Genomic DNA, 25197 nt, shown 5'->3' on the forward strand with positions numbered 1-25197 from the left:
GTGCCAGGAACTTGGGAGGTAATAAGTCCTGCATATGTGTCCCATTGCTTTTAGATTTCTCTTTTTATCCATCCCTGCCTGATGGGAATTTTCAAAGAACTAGAAGTGTTTAACCTGGATGAGAGAAAACTGACAAGAAAAAGAAACATAAAGGCTATCTTCAGAGTTTTGGACTTGAAATCAAGAAGACCTAAGTTCTAATACTGCCTCAGATACTAGCTTATGTGCTCCTGAAAAAATTACTCTCTTAGCCTCAGCATCTCATCAAATGCTTCATCAAATGGGATAATAACAACACCTAACTCACAGGGTTGTTGTGGGGATTGAATAAGTTAATATTTATTTTTTTTAAAATTAATATATTTTTAGTTTCCAACAATCACTTCCATAAGCTTTTGAGTTTTAACTTTTCTCCCCCTCTCTCCTCACCTCCCTCCCCAAGACGGCATACAATTTGATATAGACTCTACATATACATTCCTATTAAACATATTTTCATATTAGTGATGTTGTAAAGAAGAATTTGAACTAATAGCAGGAACCACAAGAAAGAAGAAACAAAGCAAAACAGAAGGGGAAAAAGAGCAAATAGTATTCTTCGATCTGCATTCAAACTCCATAATTCTTTCTTTGGATGTGGATAGCATTTTCCATCATGAGACTTTTGGAGATGTCTTAGATCCTTGCATTGCTGAGAAGGGCTAAATCTATCAAAGTTAGTCATGGCATGACATGGCTATTACTGTGTACAACGTTCTCCTGGTTCTGCTCACTTTACTCAGCATCAGTCCATACAAGTCTTTCCAAGTTTTTCTGAAGTTCACTTGTTTATTGTTTCTCATAGCACAATAATATTCCATTACATTCATATACTACAACTTGTTCATCCATTCCCCAATTGATGGGCATCCCCTCAATTTCCAATAAATAAGATAATATTTATAAAACACTTCACAAAACTTAAAGGGCTATATGAATGCTAGCTCAGAGGTGGGGAACCTGTGGCCACATGTGGTCTTCTACGTCCTTGGGTACGGCCTTTTGACTGATTCCAAATTTTACAGAACAAATCTTTTTATGAAGGGGATTTGTTATGGAAGTTTGGATTCACTCAAAGGGCTGCACTTGAGGACCTAGAGGGCCACATGTGGCCTTCAGGCCATACCCCTGTGCTAGCTCTTATTATTAATTTTTTTAAGTACTTGAAGGTCTGTTATATTGGAAGAGGAATTGAGCTTAATCTATTTGACCTCAAAGAGCAATGAATAGAAGCTGTAAAAAGATTTGACCTTAATATAAGGAAAAACTTTCTGACAAGTAGTGCAACCCAGAATGGAATGGGTTTCCTCAGCAGATCTCTATCTCTGGAGGTCTTAAAATAGAAGCTATGTGACCAATTGTCAGGGAGACTGAGGGGGATTTTTGCTCAGTTACAGATTGGATTCATTGACCCCAGAATGTTCTTCTGAGATTCTAAAGGACTCTGGTTTAATAACAATGATTACAACAATTCAATTCAGCAGACTTTTATTAAGCATCTACTAGGCACGATCATCCTTCTAGTCATCTGGTTCGGGACCTTGGTATCATCCTCAGTTTCTCACTCTCAATCACTCTACATATCCAATCAGTTGCCAAATCTTATTTCTATCTCCAAAACATTTCTTGTACCTGTCTTCTTTCTGCTTACATTTTCATGACCTTAGGTCCTCATCACCACTCACCTGGATTATCGCGATAACCTTCTAACTGGCCTCTCTGACCATTCCAATCCATTCTCTGTGTATTTGCAAAGTGATTTTTCTGAAGTTCAGGTCTGACTATGTCACTGTCATACTCAATAAACTCCAGGGGCTATCTATTGCCTCAAGGATCAAATATAAACTCTTCTGTTTGGCATTTAAGACACCCGGCCCTACCATACCTTTCCAAACTCATTATAAATGAATCTCCTTCATGAATGGGAAGTCAAGTCGAACTGACCTTTATGTTTCTCACACATGGTATTCCATCTCTATCTTTGTTCCTTTACACAAATGGGGTGGTTAGGTGGTGTCATAGTACACAGATCACTGAGCCTAGAGTCAGGAACACCTGAGGTCAAATCCAGCTTCAGACACTTAGTAGCTGTGGGACCCTTGACAAGACTTTTAACCTCTCAGCCTCAGTTTTCTCAAGTCTAAAATGGGTATAATAATAGCACCTAATTCCTAGGGTTGTTAGCATCAAGTGAGATAATATTTGTAAAGTGCTTAGCATAGAGCCTGGCACATAGTAGGCTTAATAAATGTTTCTTCCCTTCCTTTCCCTTTGCATAGGCTGTACCCTATAGCTATAATGCCTCCTCACCACTGCTCATTAGAACTTTTGGTTTCCTTCAAGACTGAACTCAAGCATCACTTTCTCTTGAAGTTCCAGCCACCTCCCTTCCCCACCCTTGCCCCATCTCCCCAGCTGCTAGTGCCTGAATCATCTTCTATCTATCTATCTATCTATCTATCTATCTATCTATCTATCTATCTATCTATCTATCATCTCTCTATCTATCTATCTATCTATCATCTCTCTATCTATCTGCATTTGTTGCTAGAGGACAGGAATGATTTCACTTTTGCCTTTCAGTTTTTGCACCCCCAGTATCTACTCCTGTGTCTGATGCATAGTAGGTGGTTAATAAACGCTTGTTAATTGATTGATTGCTAGTGCCTGGGAATGAATTACATTATTGAGGTGTAGGTAGCACAGTGCTAAGTGTTGGGCTTGGAATCAGGAAAGCCTGAGTTCAAATCTCATCTCAAATACTTACTGGGTGTGTGACCCTGAACAAGTCCTTTAACTTCTCTCAGCCTCAGTTTCCTCATCTGTAAAATGGGGATAATAATAGCACCTACCTTGCTGGGTAGTTGTAAGGACTGAAAGAGAAAACACATGTAGAGCATTTGCAAACTTAAAGGACTAAATAAATGCTAGCTCTTATTGTCTGGGTATTTGTTAGCACTCTTTCTCTGACGAAAGTCAAGTAGCTTAATTTTTTTTGTCTTGCCTTAATAATAATTTCATCCTTCTAAAAGTGGAGGAAGCAACAAAGGCAACTCTTATTCTAAGCCTTATTCTGACCAATAAGGAAGAGCTCATTGCTGAAATGGAGATGATGGGAATCTATCTTCTGGGGAGGTGACCACTCTATCTTAATGTAACCACTAGGGGGTGCTATCTTGAAGGAAAAAATGAAAGGAAGCGATAATTATTTTCTCCTCACCTGCACCTTTGAACATGATCTTGTCCACCCCTTTCCAACTCCTCCTTAAGCTGGAATCAAGGGTTTGGCAAACCCTTAGTCAATCCATGCTTCCATTTTGACTCTCACTCTGCTGAAATCCTTTGAATTGCCTAGGAAAGGACTATGGGGGAGAGGGAGAATTGGAAAGTGTAGAAGAGGAGAGCTCCATTCACTCCAAACCTTCCATTTTCATTTTCATTTATAGCACCTACTGGAGCATCTGTACCTCCTCGTCATCAGACTGTTGTCCTTCATTGTACTGCTAGTGTCCCTATTTCCCATAGCCCCTCCGACATTTGTCATTTTCCTCTTTCATCATCTTTGCTAATCTGATAGGTGTGGAGTGGAACCTCAGAATTCCTTTCATTTGCATTTCTTTAATAATCAGTTCACAGTGGAGCTGTGACCTAGTCCAGTCATTCTGGAAAGCAATTTGGAACAATTCCCAGAAGGTTACCAAACTGTGTGTTCTCTTTATTCCAGCTATACCACTACTAGGTCTATACCCCCAAAGAAATCAAAGAAACAGGAAAAGAATCCATATGTGCAAAAATATTTATAGTAGCTTTTTTTCTTCTCATGGTAGCTACAAATTGGAAACTAAGTGAGTGTCCCCCATTGGGAAATGGCTAAACAAATTTTGGTACATGAATGTAATGGAATATTAGCATACCATTAAGAAATGACGAAATGAACAGTTTCATAGGAAACTGGCAAGACCTTCATGAAATGATGCACAGTGAATTGAGTAGAAACAGAACAATTTATATAATGATAACATTATAGAGAAAAACATCTTTGAAAGACTTTAGAAAGTTGATTAACACAATGATAAATGAGTCCGAAAGAATGAAGATGAAACATCAACACTTATCTCTTGACAGTGAGGTGAGCAACTTAAAACTTTTGGACACGGTTAATGTGGGAATTTGTTGCGCCAGACTATGTGGCTGCTATCTATTGAGGGATTTGATTTTCAGGTTAAACAAATTTGCTTATTTTGGGGAGGAGGTGTAGTAAGAGGGACAAATTAATTAAAAAGTACTTGTTACTTGAAAAATAAAACTAATAAACTATGAAAAAAACCCAAAGATGCATGAATGAATGAGAGTAAAGTGAGCAGAATAAGGAGAACATTTATACAACAGTAACATTAAAAAGAAAAGCAACTTTGAAAGATTCAAGCACTCTGATCAATGCAATGACCAACCATGATTCCAAAGGACTTAAGATGAAGAACGATACCTGCCTCCTGAAAGAGAGGGGATGTACCCAGTGTGCAGAACAAGAATAGATTTTCAGAAATGTCCAATGTGTTTTGTTTTGCCTGACTATGCTTATTTGTTATGAGGGCTTTGTTTGTTTGTTTGTTTGTTTGTTTTCCCAGTTAGGGGATGGATGGGAAGGAGTAGAGGGTAAGGAAGCCAAACAAACAAACAAACAAAAATAATGGAGTCATGAGCACAAGAGGAAAGCCAGAAAGAATCACAGTTAAGTAGTGATAATCATTTAAGATCAGTTGAGCTCCATAAAAGGCCAAAAAACTGAATTAATCTTTTCTTCCCGAGTGAACTGAGAATGCCCCTTCCTGTGTCAAGAGCTAAAGCCGACCAAGGGCATTCATATGTTTATGACCACTAAGGCGCCTTCAACCCAGACACTACCTTGATGGTGGTAAAGGAAACACAGATATCCTGGATCTGACATTTGCTGATCTTACTTAAATTTCCTTTCTCATGCTCTGGTTAAACATATGAAGACCATAAAACTGAGTAACACAGACATCCTGAGTCAGGGTTTAAATGTCCTGTTGATTGCTTGATTCAGTCAGAGTTAAAGCTCTGATTCTATGTACATGCACTAACTTAAGGGAATAAAACAATATGAATTTACTTATCACCTAGCTTGTCTCTTTAACCAACGTTTCAGGTCAACATTAGAAAAGCTTTGAAAGTTAGACATTGAATTTATGTTATATATACTATAATATATTTTAAAGGCAAAACAAGAGGCAGCTAGATGGTACAGTAGATAGAGCAACTGGCCCTGGAGTCAGGAGGACCTGAGTTCAAATGTGACCTCAGACACTTACTAGCTATGTGACCCTAGGCAAGTCACAACTCTAATTACCTCTGAAAGAAAAGCAAGCTGTTTATAATAGAGATTCACAACTTCATAAACAATCTTCTTTTTTTTTCTGTTGTACTATGTTTATTAAAATGTCCATTTTATTGGGTGTTTATTAAGTTTAGAATATAAAAATTAAATTTAAAGACTATGGAGACTGGGAGGCATCTCAGCAGGATTGGAAAAGAACAAATATCTCAAATTTCAAAATAGGGAAGAAAGTGGAGTCTGAAAACCATGGGCCAGTGACCTTGGTTCCCATTCCTAGGAAAAATCTAGAGCAGAAAAAGGAATGGTTTGTGGATTTAGCAAAGGAAAGAATGATGGTAAACAGCCAAATGGGTTTCTTCAAGAACAGGTCATGACCGATGAATCTCATTTCCATTTTTGACAGTGTTAACAAGAGACTGGCAGATCAGGGGAGTGCTATAAATAGAGTTTGCCTAAATTTTTAGCAAATCATTTCACAAAAACACTCATGCTATCACTGTAGAAAAGATGGAGAGATGTAAGATAGACAATAATGCAATTACATGGATTTGGAACTAGTTGAATAGCTGCTCCCAAGAGTACTCATTATTGATTAGAGGTCAACTTGGGATGAAATCTCTAGAGGAATACCCCAGGGATCTGTTCATGGCTCCGGGTTTTTCATGAAAGCTCAAGTGGCAAGTTTATTAATTTTGTAGAGGCTACAAAACCTAGGAGGGATAGTTAATATTCTAGATAACAGAGATCTGGACAGAGTAGAGATTTCATCTAAGATGAAATTTAATACAGGTAAACAGTTATATTTGAGGGTTAGACTTGAGGACCTCAAAAGCCCAAATCCCTTCTATACATTTCTTATATTCTGCCTTGTATAGCTATTCAAATTTGTGTCTTGAGAGGATAATGATATAATAGAAAGAGCACAGGGTTGAGTCAAGGGCTGGGTTCCAGTTCTGGCTATGACTTTTTAGTACCAGTGAAAAAGCTAGAGGCAGTAAAGATAGTGTTCCTTTTTTTTTTTTTTGCTTTTTGGTGAGGCAGTGGGGGTTAAGTGACTTGACCAGGGTCACATAGCTAGTAAGTGTCAAGTGTCTAAGGCTGGATTTGATCTCAGGTCCTCCTGACTCCAAGGCTGGAGCTCTATCCATTGTGCCACCTAGCTGCCCCGAAGATAGTATTCTTGATTGAGAGTTGGGGGACTATGGGATCAGAATGCTGCAGCCCCTTTCAGACTCTGTTGTTTTATTGTTTGGTTTTCCTTAAGTGTTTTTCTTTCTTATTATCAAAGATTCAATGGGGTGAGGAGAGATCTCTCCCAATACGAGGAAATTATTTGAGCAGAAAAAATGCATCAGTAAAACTTTTCTTAAAAAGTACTAGACAGTCAGAAAATATGGATTTGAATCCTTCATCTGACACTTACTATCTGTGTGACTTTGGGCAAGCTACTTTATCCCTCTGAATTTCTCCAACAGTAAAATATACTTCACAGGATTATCTAAGGAGAGTGCTTTGAGCTGGAAGTGATGGTATTTGCCTGTGATCCCTGCTTTAGGGAGGCTGAGGTTGGTGGATTGCTTGAGCCTGAGAGTTCTGAGCTACAGAAGGCTACACCCATCAGGCGTCCACATTAAGTCTAGCATTCATATGGTGAGCCTGGGATCATGGAGGGTCTCCAGGCTGCATAAGGAGAGATGAATCAGTCTAAGTCAGAAACCAAGCAGGTCAAAATTTCTGTGCTAATCACTGAGCTGAGGAGCAGACCTTGCATTTCCAGACTGGGTGACCTAGGAAGACACAGTCTTTTAAAAAATAATGGTTTGTACAAGTTAAAATGTTCTTGGAACATAAATTATTTTCTTTGAATCTTCCTTTTTACTCACCTCTCATATCCAGTTACCAAGTGCTGTTCATTCCATCACCACTACAGCTCTTAGATCTGCCCCTTCTTCTCTGTTCCCACTGGCTTCCACACTAACAAAGGGCCCTCATTACCACCTGCCTGGACTATTGCAATAGCATCCTAATAGGGCTTCTTTCCTCCAGGATATCTCTGCTCCGATCCATCCTTTATACCAGAGGTGTCAAACCTGGACCGCATGGCAGCAAGTGGCCCCAAAACTCCTGAGTGCAGCCTGACCCAGATTAATGTTGGGTTAATTAATAGTTAATAGATTACTTAATTAATTGGAAATGTGAAAGCTAACTGAGATCAATGCAATTGATATTGGGAAGAACACACCGAATGTGGGCTCATGAGCAATACATAAATGCAGGTCTCTTGTTTTCTTATTTGGTTTTCCTTAAGTGTTTTTCTTAGGGCTACCCCCCACTCAGAATCCAGAGGAGAGAAGTTGTCGACTGCCTTCTGGGGATCCAGCCTACCAATTCAACAGAAAATTGGGGAGGTAGTTTCTGAAGAGGTACTACACTGGATTACTGTTTCTGAACATGTATTTGTACATCCCAGGCACTAGTTTTAGAACGTCTTCCTTCTCACTCTTTTGCTGTTACATTCTTACGCATTCTGTAAGATCCGAGCCAAATACCACTACTTACGTGAAGCCTAATTACCCCAGGTCAAGAACAACTTTCCTCCTTGGAAATCACAAAACGTTTATTTTGCACCTCACTGATACACTTACAATGTAATGTTGTATTTCATATTCATTTGTGCTGTTGTCTTCTCCCTCTAATAGACTGCACTAATAGAACGCAAAGGTCATATCTTTTTGTCTCCCCTTGGGCTTACACAACAAGCAAGGTTCCAATTCTATTTCAGATTTTGGAGATAACCACAAATTCTCTATCAGTTGAGTAATATTAGAGCACGAACCAGCAATATCCTTCCTATTGTCCTTGGTAATACTGGGTCATCCAGTCTCAGTGGCATACACTGATACCTACTACCACCTCAAAATCTCATCCCCATTATAAGTAGCCTTACTCTTCCCCAGGCCCACTTCTATCCTGCTTACCCACCGTCTCAGCCAATCTACATTGTCTTATGCAGCCTCTATTTTCCTACTAAAAAGTCAACATTCTTTCCATCTCCTTGACTTAATAGAAGCCTAATTTTCACCTAAGGACACCACATCTTTTACAGCCCTCTCCACCGGTGGCCACTCATCCTCCTGTTCACCTCCTATGATGAAGCTAGTGGCACAGTGGATAGAATGCTGGGCCCGGAGTCAGGAAGACTTCAAATTTAAATCTGACCTTAGACACTTATTAGCTGTGTGACTCTGGGCAAGTTGCTTAACCTCAAGTTACTCCCCCCAGCTACCTCAACTGTAAAATGGGGATAATAATTGCACCTATCTTACAGGATTGTTGTGAGGATCAAATGAGTTAGCATTTGTAAAACTGCCTGGCACATATTAGGCACCACATTAATGTTAAATTAAATCAAATTGTTTCTGATAGATTAGACTACACCACAGATTGCATCACTACACTAATATTTTTTCTTCGACAATACAAGCACAAGGAAGCAAGACAGTTCTTTTCCTCAAAGAGCTTACATTCTAATGGGGGAAGATTACATGTGAAGGGGAGCTGAGAAAGGGGAGGGCACTGTAACACATGGTACATGAGTAAAACCAATTCACTGCTGCATATACTTATTAGGGCAGATGGTACAGTAATAAGACTTACACTTATCAGTTCATAAAATCAATCTTTATTGAGTATTCAATAATGCAAACCTCAAACCCTCCAGGAACAAATCCCCGACTGGACTCCTAAATGTTCCAGTAAGTATGCCTCACATCAGTGCTCATGACAAGGTTCTGTCCTTGCCCATCCCGAGATTGTGTATCTCCCTCTGAGATGGCATTCTGGCATGTCTCCATCAATTAGTACTTCTCTCAACTGAATGTAGGATGTTCACATTTCCAAATATGAGGAAGGTAGGAGAGTTTGTCCTAGTCTCTACCCAGTAGGCTGTTGAGTTCTCTGGCTAAGGATGTTTATAAATTACATCTAAGTTGGTTGGCAATAGATTACCTAAGCTTATAATGAAAGGAAACTATCAATAAAAGTTTTAGTTTCCTAAATTAGCAAGTATTTATCAATTATCTACCAGGTTTGGTACAGGTGCGCACATGTATACATTATTAGCAATTGTTTACCAAGTCCAACACACACACACACACACACACACACACACACACATCATTAATAGTTGTATACCAAATTTGGGGAACACATATATCATTGCCAAACTATACCATTTAGGTCTTTATTTCATTTTATTAAGAAAAACAATAGTTGCTTATTCTAAGTTAACATATATGCAGTATGTGCAATGTGGCATGATTTGGAAAGGAGGGCTTGGGAGCAATTTTGAGGCCTAGTTCCAGGAATGATATGGTGAAAGCTCACTTATCAAAACCTACTGTCCTAAGGGCAGAATTCAAGGTGTTGGTTTTGGGAGAAGATAATGATGTTAGAGTGCATATTACCCACTGGAGAAATGTTGACTTGGCATAGTGGGTAGAAGTCTGGCCATGGGGTTAGAAAACCTCAAGTCTGTGTCTGGCACATTCTGAATGGCCATGGGCAAGTCACTTAACCACTCAGTGTTCTAGGCAATTCTTAACTACAAGTAGATTTGCAATTTGCATCAGTGGAAGTTGTTTTCATACTCACAACACTCAGGAAATTCCAAATCCAAACCTCTTCCACCCCCCCCAAACCTCCCCATTATCTACAAGTGTTCTACACATAGCAAGCACTTGATGCTTGTTGAATGAATGAATCTATCTTTTATTAAGTGCAGTTAACTAAGTAATTTAACCCAAGAGGCAGCATAATGCAGAATGATACAATGGAAAACTTTGGAGTCAGAGGGCCTGGGTTAAAATCCTTTGGAGTTTTTGTAAGACATTAATCTTCAGTTTACTTATTTGTAAAGGAAAGGGGACTTGACTAGTTGACCCCGGAGCTTCTTTTATCTGTAGATTACTCATCACTCTCTAATGAGCTACAATTTTGTAGATTTGGATACTCCTTCCCCTGAAATAAATTTTAAACATGCTGCCACTTAAGTCAATGGACTTTAAGAATTACTGTGGCTTGAAAAACTCATCCCCCTGTGGCCAACCTGGTTGATGGACTTCTCCAAACTTAGCCAGGTTGGTCCTTAGATAACAGAGTAAGGGCCTGTACTTGAAACCTTCCTGCTTCATGGGACCTACCCGACCTTAATCTCTGTTGGTATAGCCTTCAAGCTCATTAAAAGTAGGTTTTTTTTAATATCCTCAGTATCCACAGCAGTGTCTGGCATATCATAGGTGCTTAATAAATGCCTGTTGAATGAATGAACAGAGGCAGTTAATTAGTTATTCAATAAACATGAATTAAGTGTCTACTATGTGCCAGGAACCATGCTAAATGCTGAGAATACAAAGAAAGGCAAAAGACAGACCTCGCTCTTAATAAAGCAGCTCACAGTTTAATGGGGGAGATAACATGCACACAACTATGTATAAATTAGGTATATACAGGATAAATTGGAAATAATCAAGAGGGAAGGCACTAGAATTAAAGGGAAATGGGAAAAGCTTCCTGTAGCTGAAATTTTAGCTGGGACTTGAAGGCATCTGGGGAAGCCTGGAGCTGGAGATGGACAGAAAAAGAGTTATGGGAATAAGGCAAAACCTGGAGTTGTGAGACCGCAAGGAATGGCAAAGAGACCATTGTCATTAGATGGCAAAGAATGTATGGAGAAAGTTGGAAAGACTGAGGGGAGACAGTTTGTTGAGGTTTGGGGGTCCTGGGACCCAAGAATGCCAAGGCAGAGTTGCCTGGAATGAATTCACACACTCAAGCCTTCTCTTAGTCAAGTGGCAGAACATTTATTGTTTTACTTTAGCAAAAGTGGGCAACCGTCCTTATGGAACCTGTGAGAGAGTGAGGATGGTGCAGTGGCTTATATGGAAAAGGGGCATGGGAAAGGAATGCCAGGGATGCTAATTAGGTAATCTAGGGGTCTGGGTGTCTTTGGGAGCTATGGATGGGAGAGTATAGGAAATGTACTAGACTTTGAGGGAGTTGTGAGAGGCATGGACCTTGGGGATCTCGCAGGAGGGAGAGTCCTTGGGCCTGCCAGGAACAAAAATCCTTGGGCCAAGCACCCCTCTGTCTGTTCTGATAAGAAAATGCGTTTTGCAACAAGGGAAATTTTTCTCACAGGACAGGGGCTTCCTGAGAAATTGGGAGGCTTCCAGAGACGTGATCTTAGGTCTGGGGCCTGAGCACCCCATCAAGGTTACCTAGGACTCTGAACTTCAAAATGAGGACTTTATATTTGATCCCGCAGGTGATAGGGAGTCACTGAGTTTATAAAGTAGGAGAATGACATGGTCAGAATGGGATCATGTGTGCAAATAGAGGGCCTCACAGGTGCTCTCTGCCACCATATTCTCTTTGACCCCCGAAGTGGCCTAGACACTTCATTTTGTGAGACAGGGATCAAGGTGCAGATGGTAGCAGAGAGCACCAGTGAGATAAGTAAAGGAGGAGGGTAGAATTTTTGGTGATTTTTTTTCAGGGAAATGTGAGGTGGGGTATGGCGACCTATAGGAATTTATAAGAGAGATGAAAAATTGGAAAAGCTGCTCTGGTGAGTAGAAAGTGAGTTAATTAGGGAGGTGTAAAACAATTGCCTTGTTGCAGTGAGGGCCCAGTTAAGATTATGTAACATTTAGCTTTGTTTAGCTGTGAGTAGGAGTTAAGGTTTATAGGGTTAATCCAGGGTTGAGACTTGGCAGTGGGTAAGGGGACAAATTAGGTACAGCCAGGTGGTGCAGTGGATAGAGCTCTGGGCCTGGAGTCAGGAAGACTTTGAGTATAAATCTGACCTCAGACACTTAATACCTATGTGACCCTGGGCAAGTCACTTCACCTTGTCTCAGTTTTCTCATCTGTAAAGAGAGCTGGGGAAGGAAATGGCAAACCACTCCAGTATCTTTGCCGAGAAAACCCCAAATAGGGTCATGAAGAGTTGGACCCTGCTGAAATGACTGAATGAGAAGAGGTTAAGAGATTGAGAAGAGAGTGTAGAGTTGAACTGGTTCACCAAGTTATCAAGATGGGAAAACGGGGACAGTGCAAGGGTGATGGCCTGGGAAAGAACTAAGCACTCGAGGGATTAGAGAGGTCATGGTGATGATGACGAATAAGGTTTGGGTGTGCAAGGCACAGGGCAAGATGAAATGACAGCAGATTGCAAACAGGTAAGGCAGTTTCTGTACAAACACGGAAGGGGTATATTTACGAGTGATGGCAAGATCTAAATGTATAAACACTCAGTTTTATTTTTGTAGAAAAAAAATCAATTGAGTCAATAGCATACTTTAATTTCTTGTCAGTGTCAGTTATGCATATGTGGGATGTAGAGCCTGAAAAACAGTGGGAGGTACTGGGGCTCATGACCTGGAGGTGGGCGGGAAAGCTGCAGCAGATGTAGCAGCTGTACCCAGTCAAGCTCACTGGACCAGAAATGGGAAATGGAGCAGAGAGGTGGCCTACAGCTCTGGACTCCAGAAAACTTGTTGGGCAGTTCTTATCTGGATGGCCCTGAGCTAGGAGAAAACGAAGCATTGGCTTGGGAGTTTTAAATATTTTTATTGCAAAATTTATCTAGATCCTGAAAAGGGTCAGAATCGAATACAAAGACTTTTACCCTCAAAGCACCTCCAAGCCCACTGGGAAAGTCTTAGAAACCTGATTGAGTCATTGACTGGGTCTTGAAGACAGAGAAATGACGAATTCCCAGAGTGCACAGGCTGTGTGGGATGTGGGCAACGAAAGGTTAAGGTCCATAGGTCCATTACACTCCTTGACCATCATCTTACCAACTGCTGGCTGCCTAGGACAGACACTATCTGGAGGAATACTCCCCAAAACCCCTGCCCTGGGCCCCACTGTCTTCATCCATGGGTGCTTAAGTTGACCACATCTAAGCCTAGCTCCAGCCATGCTTCACTTCACTTCCCAGGCCATCTTCTTAGCAAAAAAATGACAATCATATCTGCCATCTAGTACTTGAACCATAATCATAACAATTCTATCATAGCTCCTAGAATGATTGTGTTATCTTTTCCATCTGCTTCCTATCCCAGTAACTTACTAAGCCAAAATGCCCCTCTCTTGTCACTTCTCATCTTAGAATATAATCTGAGGGCAGGGACTACCTTTGCCTTTGTATGCCCGGTGCATAGCATGGGGCTTGGAAAATACTGTTTTAATAATTTATTCTCCCATTTATTGGTTCACAGGGAAAAGGACAGTAAATGAGCATCTATTCTTCAGCCCCCGCAACTGCAGCTGAGGAAAGACCCCTGCAACACAACAGGGGATCATTTTATGGGGTCTAGGATTGAGTAGTGGGAACAGGAAATGAAGCCACAGACAGGGAAGTCAGCAATATCCCTGGCACTTGTTTATAAAGGCCTTGAGTAAATCTCAGGTATTTTGGAGTGAACTATAATTGGCACCCCACGGCTTGGAGTAGACTATAAACTCCATCTGAACTTCATGTCTCCTGTGCCCCCTACATCTTGGCAGGGTGCTCTGCTCACCAAATGTTTGCTGTTGCTTAATTACAATCTGTTGGGCATAGAACTATAAGGGATTGAAAAAGTAATTAATGCCAGGAAGTCAGATCAATCTCACATGTCTCAGTCTCATTCACATCTTGAGCTGTCTCCCTCTCCTGGCAGAGCCTCCTTCCCCTAAAGAACAGGGACATAATGAGGACCCCAAGTAGACTTTGGGACCACCCTTACTGTCATCCCTAACCTGCTCAGGACATAGACCTGGGTTGGAGTGAGCTCCAGGGGAGTGAGGGGCAAGGACTTGGCTTGAAGCCAATGGGAGACATTCCATGAAGGGTATACAAAGCATGTAAATTCACAACTAATCACACTCTGGGCATTTTTTTTTTTCAGAATACGATGGCGACTGTGACAAGGCACTTTGAATTTTGGCAGGAAGCTGAGACTCACTTAGCTGTTTTTGTGTCCTGGGCAAGCAGCATGACACTTTCCCTCAATTCAGTTGAGGGGGTTGTAGCAAAAATACCAGGACATCACAAGGCCGCTGCTGGGGAAGAGATGGCCATGGATGGTGGCAGGGCTAGGCTAATGAAAAGATCACTTGAGGTGTGGCTGCGTGGGTGGAGGAAGCTTCCAGCTTGTATTTTCCTGTCTTAATTCTGGCTAGTTAGCTGCTAGGCTCAGTTGTTTCTGTGTTACGGAAGGATACACACTGCTCTCAGTGCACTATTTTTTGGCCACTCCTCCCACCCCAGACAAAGCCTCAGTCATCCAGACCTAGTTATGGCTTTCCAGGAAGCCTGTATCTAAGAGCCTCCCTACTCAGTTTGACCCAGATATCTTCCCAAATTCTCTTCCTGGAAGTCACATTCAGTCAAGATGTGTAATACTTCTTCTAGGTAGACAGTGTGCAGCCAGGGCCTTTGGTCTTAGGGGGTAAGGGAGTCCCCCATTTTCCCTCGACTTTTACAACAGAGAGACAAAAGGGTCTGCAGAGAAGGCTGGCTAGTGGGAAAGTAGTGCTTTCAATACAGCATGCTAAATGGGTGCCAGGTTGGAGGGGTGGTAGACTATTTCTGTTCTCTGTAGTACTTCCTGTGTCCTTCTGTGGGAGGATGATTCAGAATTGGGGGTAGATGCTTGGGAAAATGGGATATGAATAGGAGAAGACTGGACCTCAGTGCTTGCTACCTTCAGGTATTACAAGTCCCAATCTCCCAAAAGCAAGTATTTACTATTTTGGGGGCAAGGGCGATTAGGGATTATGGGATGGGATACAGCTTAGGAAAATGAAACAGAATCTTTAATTTCATTTATATAGGTTCTTGGTAGTGGGTTTCTTTGAAGGGGGAGAGGCTAGTTAGCTCCTACTGAGGTTACCTGACCTAAGGAGGTTTTGTTAATAAGCTACAGGAAATTAAACAAGCTCTCTCTCCCAATTCCAACTCCATCCCCCTTCAGACATCCACCATGGAAAAAGTGTTTGGGGAGGTACCTCTACTGTTGCCTGTTGAGATGGAATGGTCCTATAGCATCTTGCATAGTTAGGAAAGCTTGACTTAATCAGAGAAGCCAGCCAAAAAGAGGAAACACAGGAGGAAGGGAAGAAAGTGAGAAGAAAGAAAGAAGAAGAGAGTGGTAAAGAATAGGATGGAGGTGGGGCAGTGTAGAAACAGAATACAGTCCAGAGTCCAGCAGACTGAGTTCCCTCAGTCTTTAGTAGCCAAAGCTCTGTCCTCAGCATGTTTTCCATTTCTCCCCTCCACCATTTCCCCCTCTTCTCTCCACATGGTTTTCCATTTCCTTTCAGTTCTGGTTCAGTCTCAGGAGTGTCTCAGTTCCACCTCAGAGCCAAAGTAAGGCTCCTGTTGACGTCTGAGGTCATACATCTTATAGGCCAAGCCCATTATAGCCACAAGCAACACCAGGCCCAGGAAAAGCAGTATCCACTGCCCTGCCATGGCCTGTCCAGGCTCCAGCTCCATTCCTAAGAAGCTGACTTTGCCACTGTTGGGGGCACTGGAAGCACTGGAGGCACCTGGGGGTAGGGAAGAAAAACATATGAGAAGAGGAGGATAGGAAGAGGGGAGAATGAGGTTCTGGCACATGTGTGGGGATCAGGGCAAGGAAAAAAGGAGTGGAGCCCCAGGCCCTTGGGAAAAATGGCCATATCTGGGCACTGGCCTCCAGCCTACCGCCCAGCCCCAGTTGCAGGCTCCTTGCCAATGCCCGATGAGGGACTCATATAAGCGCTGGGCCTAGTATTCACAGAAAGTTAGAAGCAGAAGGAACCTTGGAGATCTTTTAATAAAACTCCCTTATTTTATTATTAATATTATGTCTCCTTTGGGGATGGGAGTAGAAATCAGGAAATTCTCATGGAGGAAGTGGTGCCTGAGCTAAGCCTTGAAGGACAATATAGATTTTGAGAGGTGGAGAGGAAAAAAGTTTCAGGAAATTAATCTAGCAGTGCTGGGGAAGACAGATGGAGAAGCAGTGTATGCTGAAGCAAAAAGGCTGTAAGTAGCATGGGGGAGTGAAAAGAAGACTGGATATAGGAGGCAGATAACCTGGGTCAAAATTCCAGTTCTGCTACTTATTATCTATATGACCTTCCTGTCTCTGGACCTCAGTTTCCCATTCTGTAAAATTCAACTCCTTCATTTTACAGTTCCAGAGATGGAAAGAGACTTTGCCTAAGGTCCCAGAGTGAGTGAGCAACAGACCTTGAATCCTATTGGCTGAGGTCTGACCACAGAGTGTTGTCTAGGGGAGGAGGGCAGATAGGGTACCACCTCTACTCCCAAGTGGAGTGCATCTCTGACACTCTGATAGCAGATGCGGACTGGGGTCAGGTTTGTAACAGTTAGAAAACTCCTTGCTCTGCATTTGCTTGGACTCAAGCCTGTGTCTAGGTAGAGAAAAAAACTACAGCCTTGGGTGAGACGTAGGGGTTGAGGCCAGAGCAGGGATGGGAGCAGTACCAGAATATGGAGTCCAGTCATACTGAGGCCAGCCCAGTGTCTCCTGCTGTTCCTTGTTCTGGGTGATGAGCCAGTCCAGCAGGGGCTGGAAGTAGTTCACAATAGCTGTGGCTGACATGTTGGGCTGTCCTGTAAGTAGCGTCATAGCCTCTGGCCACGGCTTACTGAGTCCCAGCTTCATAGCATCCCTGGGTAGGGTTTGAGGTTTGGGGAAGATGAAAAGAAGAGGGAAACAAACAGTTAGGGCCCCTGCCCTGTGACTACAATCCCCATACAGTGATCTCTCCCTCTAGCTTAGATTCCCCATTGAGAAGTGACTGTGTCTAGGTCCTACAGGATCAGATTTAGAACTGGAAGTCACTTAGTACAAGCCTCTCATTTTATAAAAATGAGTAGTCAGGGCAGCTAGGATAGAACAACAGCCCTGGATTCAGGAGGACCTGAGTTCAAATCTGGCCTCAGATGCATAACACTTACTAGCTGTGTGACCCTGGGCAAGTCACTTAACCCCACTGCCTAGCCAAAACCAAACCAAACCAAACCAAAAAAAAAAAAAAAGAAAATGAGTAGTCAGCCAGTAAGGTAGATTCTAGCATATTTAAATAAGATTTAGGATGATAGAAAATTAAAAATAAGCAAAGGAATTAAGCTAATTCTCTAAAGAAATACAATTTTGGGGGCAACTAGGTGATGCAGTGGATGGAGCACCGGCCCTGGAATCAGAAGGAGCTGAGTTCAAATCTGGCCTCAGACACTTGCCACCTACTAGCTGTGTGACTCTGGGCAAATCACTTAACCCCACTGCTTAACAAAAAAAACCCAAAACCCAACCCAACTGAACAAAAAAAGAAATACAATATTTTAAAGAAAGCAAGCATGTGGCCCCAAGGATCCTTTACTTCCCCTGCCCAGAAAAGGGATCATTGTCCTTATCTTACACAGAGACACACTGAGGCACATAGCTGGCTCGGTTTAGGCGTGGGGTGGTGGGCAGACCAGGGAAGAAGCTAATCTTCTAGGCCCACATCCATAATCCCCAGTGTCAGATGATTCAGCAACACCTGTTGGGCTCCCTCCCCAGAGGCTACAGACTGTGACTGGAGGTTGGGTCAGAGGGTGGAACTTTAACCAAAGGACAAAGGTGGAGAACTCACGCCAAGAGCTGCCCGGCCTCCTCTGATTGATAGATATCACACTTGTGCAGTGCGCCGTCGTGGCCAGCAGCTTGGCACAGGGCCTCATGGAACTGGAACTGAATCACAAAACTGACAAAGTATCTGGGAAGAGAAGACAGAACAGGGTAAGACCAAGCCAAGGGACCCAAAAGCCCCTCTTCACAGTGCTACGTATGCAGTCCTATGTATTTTTTTTTTTGGCTAGGCAATGGGGTTAAGTGACTTGCCCAGGGTCACACAGCTAATGAGTGCTATGTGTCTAAGGCTGGATTTGAACTCAGGTCCTCCTGACTCCAGGGATAGTGCTTTATCCACTGCGCCACCTAGCTGCCTCCCATGCAGTCCTATGGTCAGGCATGGCAGCTCTTCTCTATCTATAGGTCCTAAATATTCTGTGGGCAGCTAGGTGGTGCAGTGGATAGAATACTGGGCCTGGAGTCAGGAAGACTCCTCTTCATGAGTTCAAATCTGTCTTTAGACACTTACTATGTGACCCTGGGCAAGTTGCTTAACCCTGTTTGCCTCAGTTTCCTCATCTGTAAAATAAGCTGGAGAAGCAGATGGCAAACCATTCCAGTATCTTTGCTACGAAAACCTCAAATGGAGTCACGAGATGACTGAAAACAACTGAACAACAACAAAATATTCTGCTGTGGTTTAACAGTATGATATAGGTGAACTGGCTTGGAGAGGCCATTCCTGGGAGCATGTCCAGATCTTCCCTTCCTAGTTCCAGTCTAGCATGGGGAAACTTGGAGGGGCTCTACTTCTGGCCACATACAGGAGCTTGTGTTGATAGATGATGAAGAGTTCCCTAACTGGCTGCCAAGTTGAAACTCAGTAGATATATAAAGACAACCTCCACCTCAGGCATGACAGACCCTCTGAGCCTATGATGATGGATATGACATGTGAGGTAACAGGAATTCTCACACCAATTCTGTGAGGTAAGCAGTACAGGTATGATTTTACAGATGTGAAAATTGGGGCTCAGTAAGCAACTTGTCCATTGTCACACAACTAATAAGTGTCAGAGGTGGGATCTGAATCTAGATCTCTTACTTTCTTACAATTACTGTAACAGTAGGAACAACAATAATAATAGCCACCAGCATTTATATAGCACTTTTAAGTTTTACAAAGCATCTTACAAATATGATCTCATTTGATTCTCACACCAACCCTGGGAGGCAGGTGCAATTATTATCTCCATTTTATAGATGAGAAAACTGAGGCAGACCTTGATCTTGCCTTCAGTGACTTGCCCAGAGTACCACAGCTAGTAGCTCTGGGCATGTGTACAAAAACATACACTTTAAGACATATGTATGTAGACTTCCCTCTTTAAATGGCCCTGTCTAGGGGCAGCTAGGTGGTGCTGTGGAAAAAGCACGGGCCCTGGAGACAAGAGGACCTGAGTTCAAATCTGGCCTCAGACATTTGACACTTACTAGCTGTGTGACCCTAAGCAAGTTACTTAACCCTACTGCCTAGCCAAAAAAACCAAAACCAACCAAACAAACAAAAATTAATAATCTGAGAGAACAGGGAACAGGCATCAAGCACTAGGATAAGGATACAGCAATACTGGGCCTACAGAAGGGAAAATACTGGTGGTAATAAGCCCATTTGCAGCAATAACACCATAGAATAACCAGCAAGTGATTCAGAAAGATAGACAAAACATAGAGAGATTAAATCAACAAACGTTTGAAGAAATAGTCACCTCAGTGGACAAGCACTTTGCAACAAAGGACAGATCCAGTCCCCTCAAGAAAATGATAGTATTATACCAAACTCTTACAGGTTCCCTGAAATCACCATGAAGCAACTCCAAGAACTTCCAGAATATTTCAGAACAGTACAAAGAATTAAATAAAAATCTCAAAGAAATAACAATAGAAATTAGAGCTCTTACGAAAGCCACATCAAGTGTAACCAGACCCTAGAGAATTTAGAACAAAAGACAGATATGCCATATAACGGTAGGTTCTCTGAAAAACAGAATAACAGAATTGGAATGGAAAAATTCAGAAGCAAAAGAAAAATGAATGGAACAAAATAACAACAATGAAACAAATAATAGAACTGGATTAACATATAACTCTACAAGAATACTTGAAAATAGGGTGTGAAGAGATAATATAAGAACTACAGGATTTTCAGAAAGGTTCCTTGAAACAAACTGACCTGAGTAGTTCAAGAAACCACACAGAAAAATTGCCCAGTAAGCCAACAGCAAAGTATAGCTCAAAAGAATCCACAGGAGACCAAGTGAAATTTAAAGTGTGATTTATCAAGGAATATTTTAATCAGTATCTAGAATGATAACATTAAAAACACATTTTGGAAGTAGCAAGGCAAAACACCTTTTGCATTCCAAGGAGAATGGATCAAAATAACACAGGATTACTTCATGTTTATAAAAAGTCAAAGGAAAAAATCAGAATTCGAAATTCTGAAAAGCAGAGTAATAGAACGGAGGGAAGCTGGGAGAAGAGACCAGGACCACTTCAGTGTAATTAAAATAAACTGCAGGGACTAAGTAGAGTCTTGAAAGGGAAGAGGAGAGTATATATGCATATGTAATATAATAGTAAATAGTATATATGTATGTATAATATATATGTGTGTATATACATATATACATATATGTATATACATATGTATACATACATAATTCCCAAGAGGGTACTTAGAACTTTGAGAATTTAGAAGGAGTACCAGCTCCTAAACTATAAAGTTCACAAGCCTCCATGATATAATTCTCATTAACAGTTAGCCAGTAGATATAATTACCTCTAAGCAAAGATGTTTGCTAAAATGGCATAGTGAAAAAACATCTACAAAACACCATCTTCACAAACCTAGGGCACGCTCTCCTTCCTAGACACACACCAATCACGACAAGGGTGGGTTCAAATGTAGAGTACAATGAATGGTACTGAGGCAATGCTTGCATAGGGTTTATGGGTAGCAATGGCAACTCACGACTCCTGCTATTGCAAGGCCTGTAAGGCCTTTCTTTCTTCACAGAATCATTATACAGTTCCTATCGCCTAGAGCACCTCTGCTATAGAAGTTGCTCAGCGTCTGCTCATCTCCATAGCTGGCTCTCTTCTTCCCTGCCAGAGGTCTCAGTCTTTGAAGTCGCTTCCCATCCCTTGAGCAACACCCTTTCTGTATCCATGTCTGTCTGGAATGTGCATCTGCTTCCTGAATTCTCCCAAGCCAAAAGAACTGTAGAACTGCCAGATTAGGTGTCTCTTGCGGTATTGCTAGATATCATGGCTAATGGGGGAGGGGGAGAAGAGAGAAATCCTTCCCCTGCCAATTTTTTTCAGTAGTCTTCTCCACCAAGTACTTCTGAGCTTTCACTTCTATTAACTCCCCAGCTCTTAGCTATTTTAAGTCCCCAAGGATGCATGATTAATTTGTTTGCTCAGGCATAGAGGTTGTTCCCTTTAATCTACTCAAGAGAACTATTCACACCTCACAAAAAGATTTATCAGCACTCTGCACCGTTTTAACATATGAATCCCATGCACTTCATGAATTCTGTTATATCTACTGAGCTAGGGGGGAAAGCAAATCCCCTCCCCCTTACACATTTAATAGAAGAAAACACAAGCTTATAACCAAAGGCTTTTAGTTAAGATGAAGATATGAATGTAAAGAAGCCTCAGCATTCAGCCAGAAAATATCTAAAAAGAACTCTATAAAATCCAATGATAAAGGAAACTGAAAATAAAGCAAAACCAAAACAGAAGCAGACCCCTTTATCCGGTCCAGAGCTACACAAAAAGAAAAGAGAGCCAGAAACTTGCAGAGGTGGGGAGAGGGTCCCATCAGGGATGTCAGCCAGGGATGTCTAGTGAAGGGCTGGCAGTTAGCAGAGGTGGGCAAAGGAGCCATGCCAAGGAAACCATCTCCAGCTCTAGAAACTGGACCTAAAACCTGCCAATCCTCTGACCAGGGTAGTTTCAGGTCAGCACAAACACCAATAATCAGGGATTTAACCGAAACAGGGGGACAAATACGGCATAGCCCACTGTGCTGGGATATGAGGTTCGACTATATTCTTCAGAGCACTGGAAGCCTCAACAGTAGACCAGAGACCAGGAGAAAATGGGAACAATAATCCAACCAATATTACCATCGCTACTACAATTAATTGCTCCCTGACTCCACAGTGACTTTTTAGGCCAAATGTCCTAAAGGGGTGGAATGGGGGACCCTACAAACTTGGTTTTTTAACGTTTTGATAACTGATTCAAAATATTGGTCTCCTTTGTAACCCTAAGTATTTCAGTTCCTGTATTTTATAACATTCTGATACAGGAGTCCACAGGCTTCCTTTGTAATCCTAAGTATTTTAGCTTTTGTATTTTAAAGTCTTCTGATAAGGAGCCCACAGGCTTTCTCAGACTGCCAAAGGGATTATACAAAAAAGGTTAAGAATCTCTGGCCTAGACCAAACCTACCTTTTTTGGTGGTTGCTCTCCAATATGTGTTGTATCCCCCTAGAAGTTCCTCAGGGGTAGAAACTATCAGGCTCACTTTTGCATTTTTAGCACCTATCACAATGCTTGGCATACAGTAGGAGCTTAATACATGATTGCTGATTTTTTGGAGCACTATCACACTATCATCTCTCTCTCTCTCTCTCTCTCTCTCTCTCTCTCTCTCTCTCTCTCTCAGCACTTGGGATTAAATGACTTGCCCAGGGTCACATAGCTGGTGTCAAGTTTTTGAGACCACATTTGAACTCAAGTCTTCCTGACTCCAGGGTCAGTGCTCTATCCATTGTGCCACCTAGCAGTCTTCACTGTCATCTCTTTTTACATACTCATTGACATTAGCTCCTTCCCATTAATGCCTCTTAATAGTTCCCCTCTTTTCCCAGATGGCCCCTGATCCTTTCTTTACCTGAGATAGGGCACATTTGCAGGTATGTGGAACTTGGCACCTGGGTCAAAGTCTTCTTGTGTTCTGGGCACCGGTGGACACAGACCCTGGTATTTTAGCCTGTGAAAAGGAAAAAAAGCATTGTTGGAGGGGCAGGAGTGGGTTTAATCCTGTTGTCTTGGTAAATAAAGTATGTGAGTTTAGAAAAGAGTGTGTGTGTGTACTTATGTATGTACAGTGAAAACTGACCAGCCTTGCTGGCTTAGAGGTGGATCTCTTGTACCCCAGGGACTGCCCCAGTCCTTCAGGTTGGGTCAAGAACCCGACACAAGGCTGCCCAGGTCCCAGCCTCCAGGGGCACCTGAACCCAGGGGTTCTGTCCCTGAACCATGACCTCCTCTCATATACTCCCTACACCCATCAGTACCAACAAAGCCTTGCCCATGCAGACCTGAGGTTCCACCACTCCTGGTTGTAATCTTTCTGATTGATGCTCCCATCGAACACCCGCCAGCGCCACTGGTCAATGAGGTAACCAAAAGGAAGGAAGGCAATCTTGTCCAGGGCAACACTCATCAGATAGTTGATCTCACTCTCTGGTAAAGAGGATAGAGGTAATCAGCTCAGGAACCCCTCTCCCTGTCTGTTTCTGGTTTCTCCAATTTATTCTCAATGGCCTTCCTCCCAGCAGAACCAGAACCAGGAATCTGTGCTCTATGGGCAAGGTTTGGAGCTTCTGCTGTAATGCATGTGGATTGACTTGCACACCACCAATTCCTATTTGTGAAGAGTGGGATTTTTTGGTATTAAAAATGTACATTTCTAAAAGGTGACATTAAAAAGCATCTTCCTTCACCCCTTATTTCATAGGCAGCTTCTGATCTTGCTTAATCCTTATCCCAATTCTGCTCCCTACATTCACTTGATATTTGCTCCCACACCTGTACCCTGGTCCCCAAGTCTCTCCCTAAGCTTCTGCTGCCCATCTTTGACTTTTTATTCCACTCCTGAGTCCTCACCCCCAGCTTACCATAGCCCTCGCCCTCATTATCCAGCAGACCAATACTGTGTAAGTGCTTGGGGGTGGAGACAGAGAGTGCCAGCACATCTCCAATAGCCTCATGGAAACCTGGGTTGGCACCATCTCGGAAGGCCAGAGGCTGATCTTTGTATTGCATGAAATACTGCACATGGCCCATCTCATGGTGGATGACGATGAGGTCCTCCATGTTCACCGTCGTGCACTGTTTGATCCTGTGTGCAAAAGAGACAGAACAGGGGTCAGCAGAAAAGAGTATGAGAGCTTGCTAGGCAGAGGGAGTCAGGAAGAGGGACAGATTGACAGACCAACAAAGTCGGCTGGTTGGACTGTACATGGAAAGGATTTTCTCTTCTCTGTTGCTATACCAGAAAGATGATATGATTAGAAAGCAAGGGAAGAAAACGAAAAAGAACAAGAGGGAGAATTCTGGGGTTGGAACCATCTAAAGAGGTTAGCTGATCCCCTAACTGCTCTCACTATGTTTGCTCTCTCTATAAACACCTTGGTATTAGATGAAACTCAGTATTATGTGTGATATTATTCTTCAATTATTTCATAATTCTATTATTTGTATGAGCTATGTCTCTCCAACATGACTGAATTCCCTGAAAGGATAAGCAGTGTCGCATCCTTCCTTTGTCTCCTTTCACAGGCTAGGCATTGTAAGAGGTTTCTGTGGAATTGGAGTGAATTAACTGCCTCTATGTTAGTGCTATTAAACTCAAATAGAAATGGAGTCACTTAATTGTACATAAGGATCCCTTGACCATCTGCATCCTGACTTAAAAACTACATATTAATATTATCTATGTCCTATTACATTTTTATTTATTTTGTTAAATATTTCTCAATTACGTTTTAATTTGGTTGAGGCCCTGCCTGCAGGCTGATGTTTGACCCCCCTGTTTTAAGCCATCCAAGTCAGAAGGTTGTCTACTACTCTCTTATTGAGATCTCCCTAACCTCCTCTGGGAACTGAGTCCAATTCTCCCTTGAATCCCTCTTGTTTCAGTGTGACAAGGTCTATTTCTCCTTAGTTATTATCCTCAGGAGAGACAGAGTGAAACAACTTGGCACCAGGAGGCTAAGTTTCTATCTATCTTCTCTCCTGATTCAACTAAGTGTA

The 25197-nt window shown here is 42.1% G+C and overlaps 1 protein-coding gene across 1 annotated transcript in view; it reads right to left on the bottom strand.

Annotated features, from left to right (window-relative positions):
- Positions 1-10834: 10834 nt before the first annotated feature.
- Positions 10835-25197, bottom strand: part of LOC110215741 (angiotensin-converting enzyme-like) — a 38120-nt gene continuing 23757 nt past the window's right edge. The window contains 6 exon segments of the mRNA XM_020997471.2: positions 10835-16000; positions 16947-17134; positions 18101-18223; positions 23051-23149; positions 23481-23625; positions 24060-24283. Coding sequence (XP_020853130.1) covers positions 15786-16000; positions 16947-17134; positions 18101-18223; positions 23051-23149; positions 23481-23625; positions 24060-24283 — 994 coding nt within the window. The 3' untranslated portion in view covers positions 10835-15785.

This window comes from Phascolarctos cinereus, unplaced genomic scaffold, assembly GCF_003287225.1.
Source record: "Phascolarctos cinereus isolate Bilbo 61053 unplaced genomic scaffold, phaCin_HiC Scaffold_5;HRSCAF=322, whole genome shotgun sequence".
NCBI lineage: Eukaryota > Metazoa > Chordata > Mammalia > Diprotodontia > Phascolarctidae > Phascolarctos > Phascolarctos cinereus.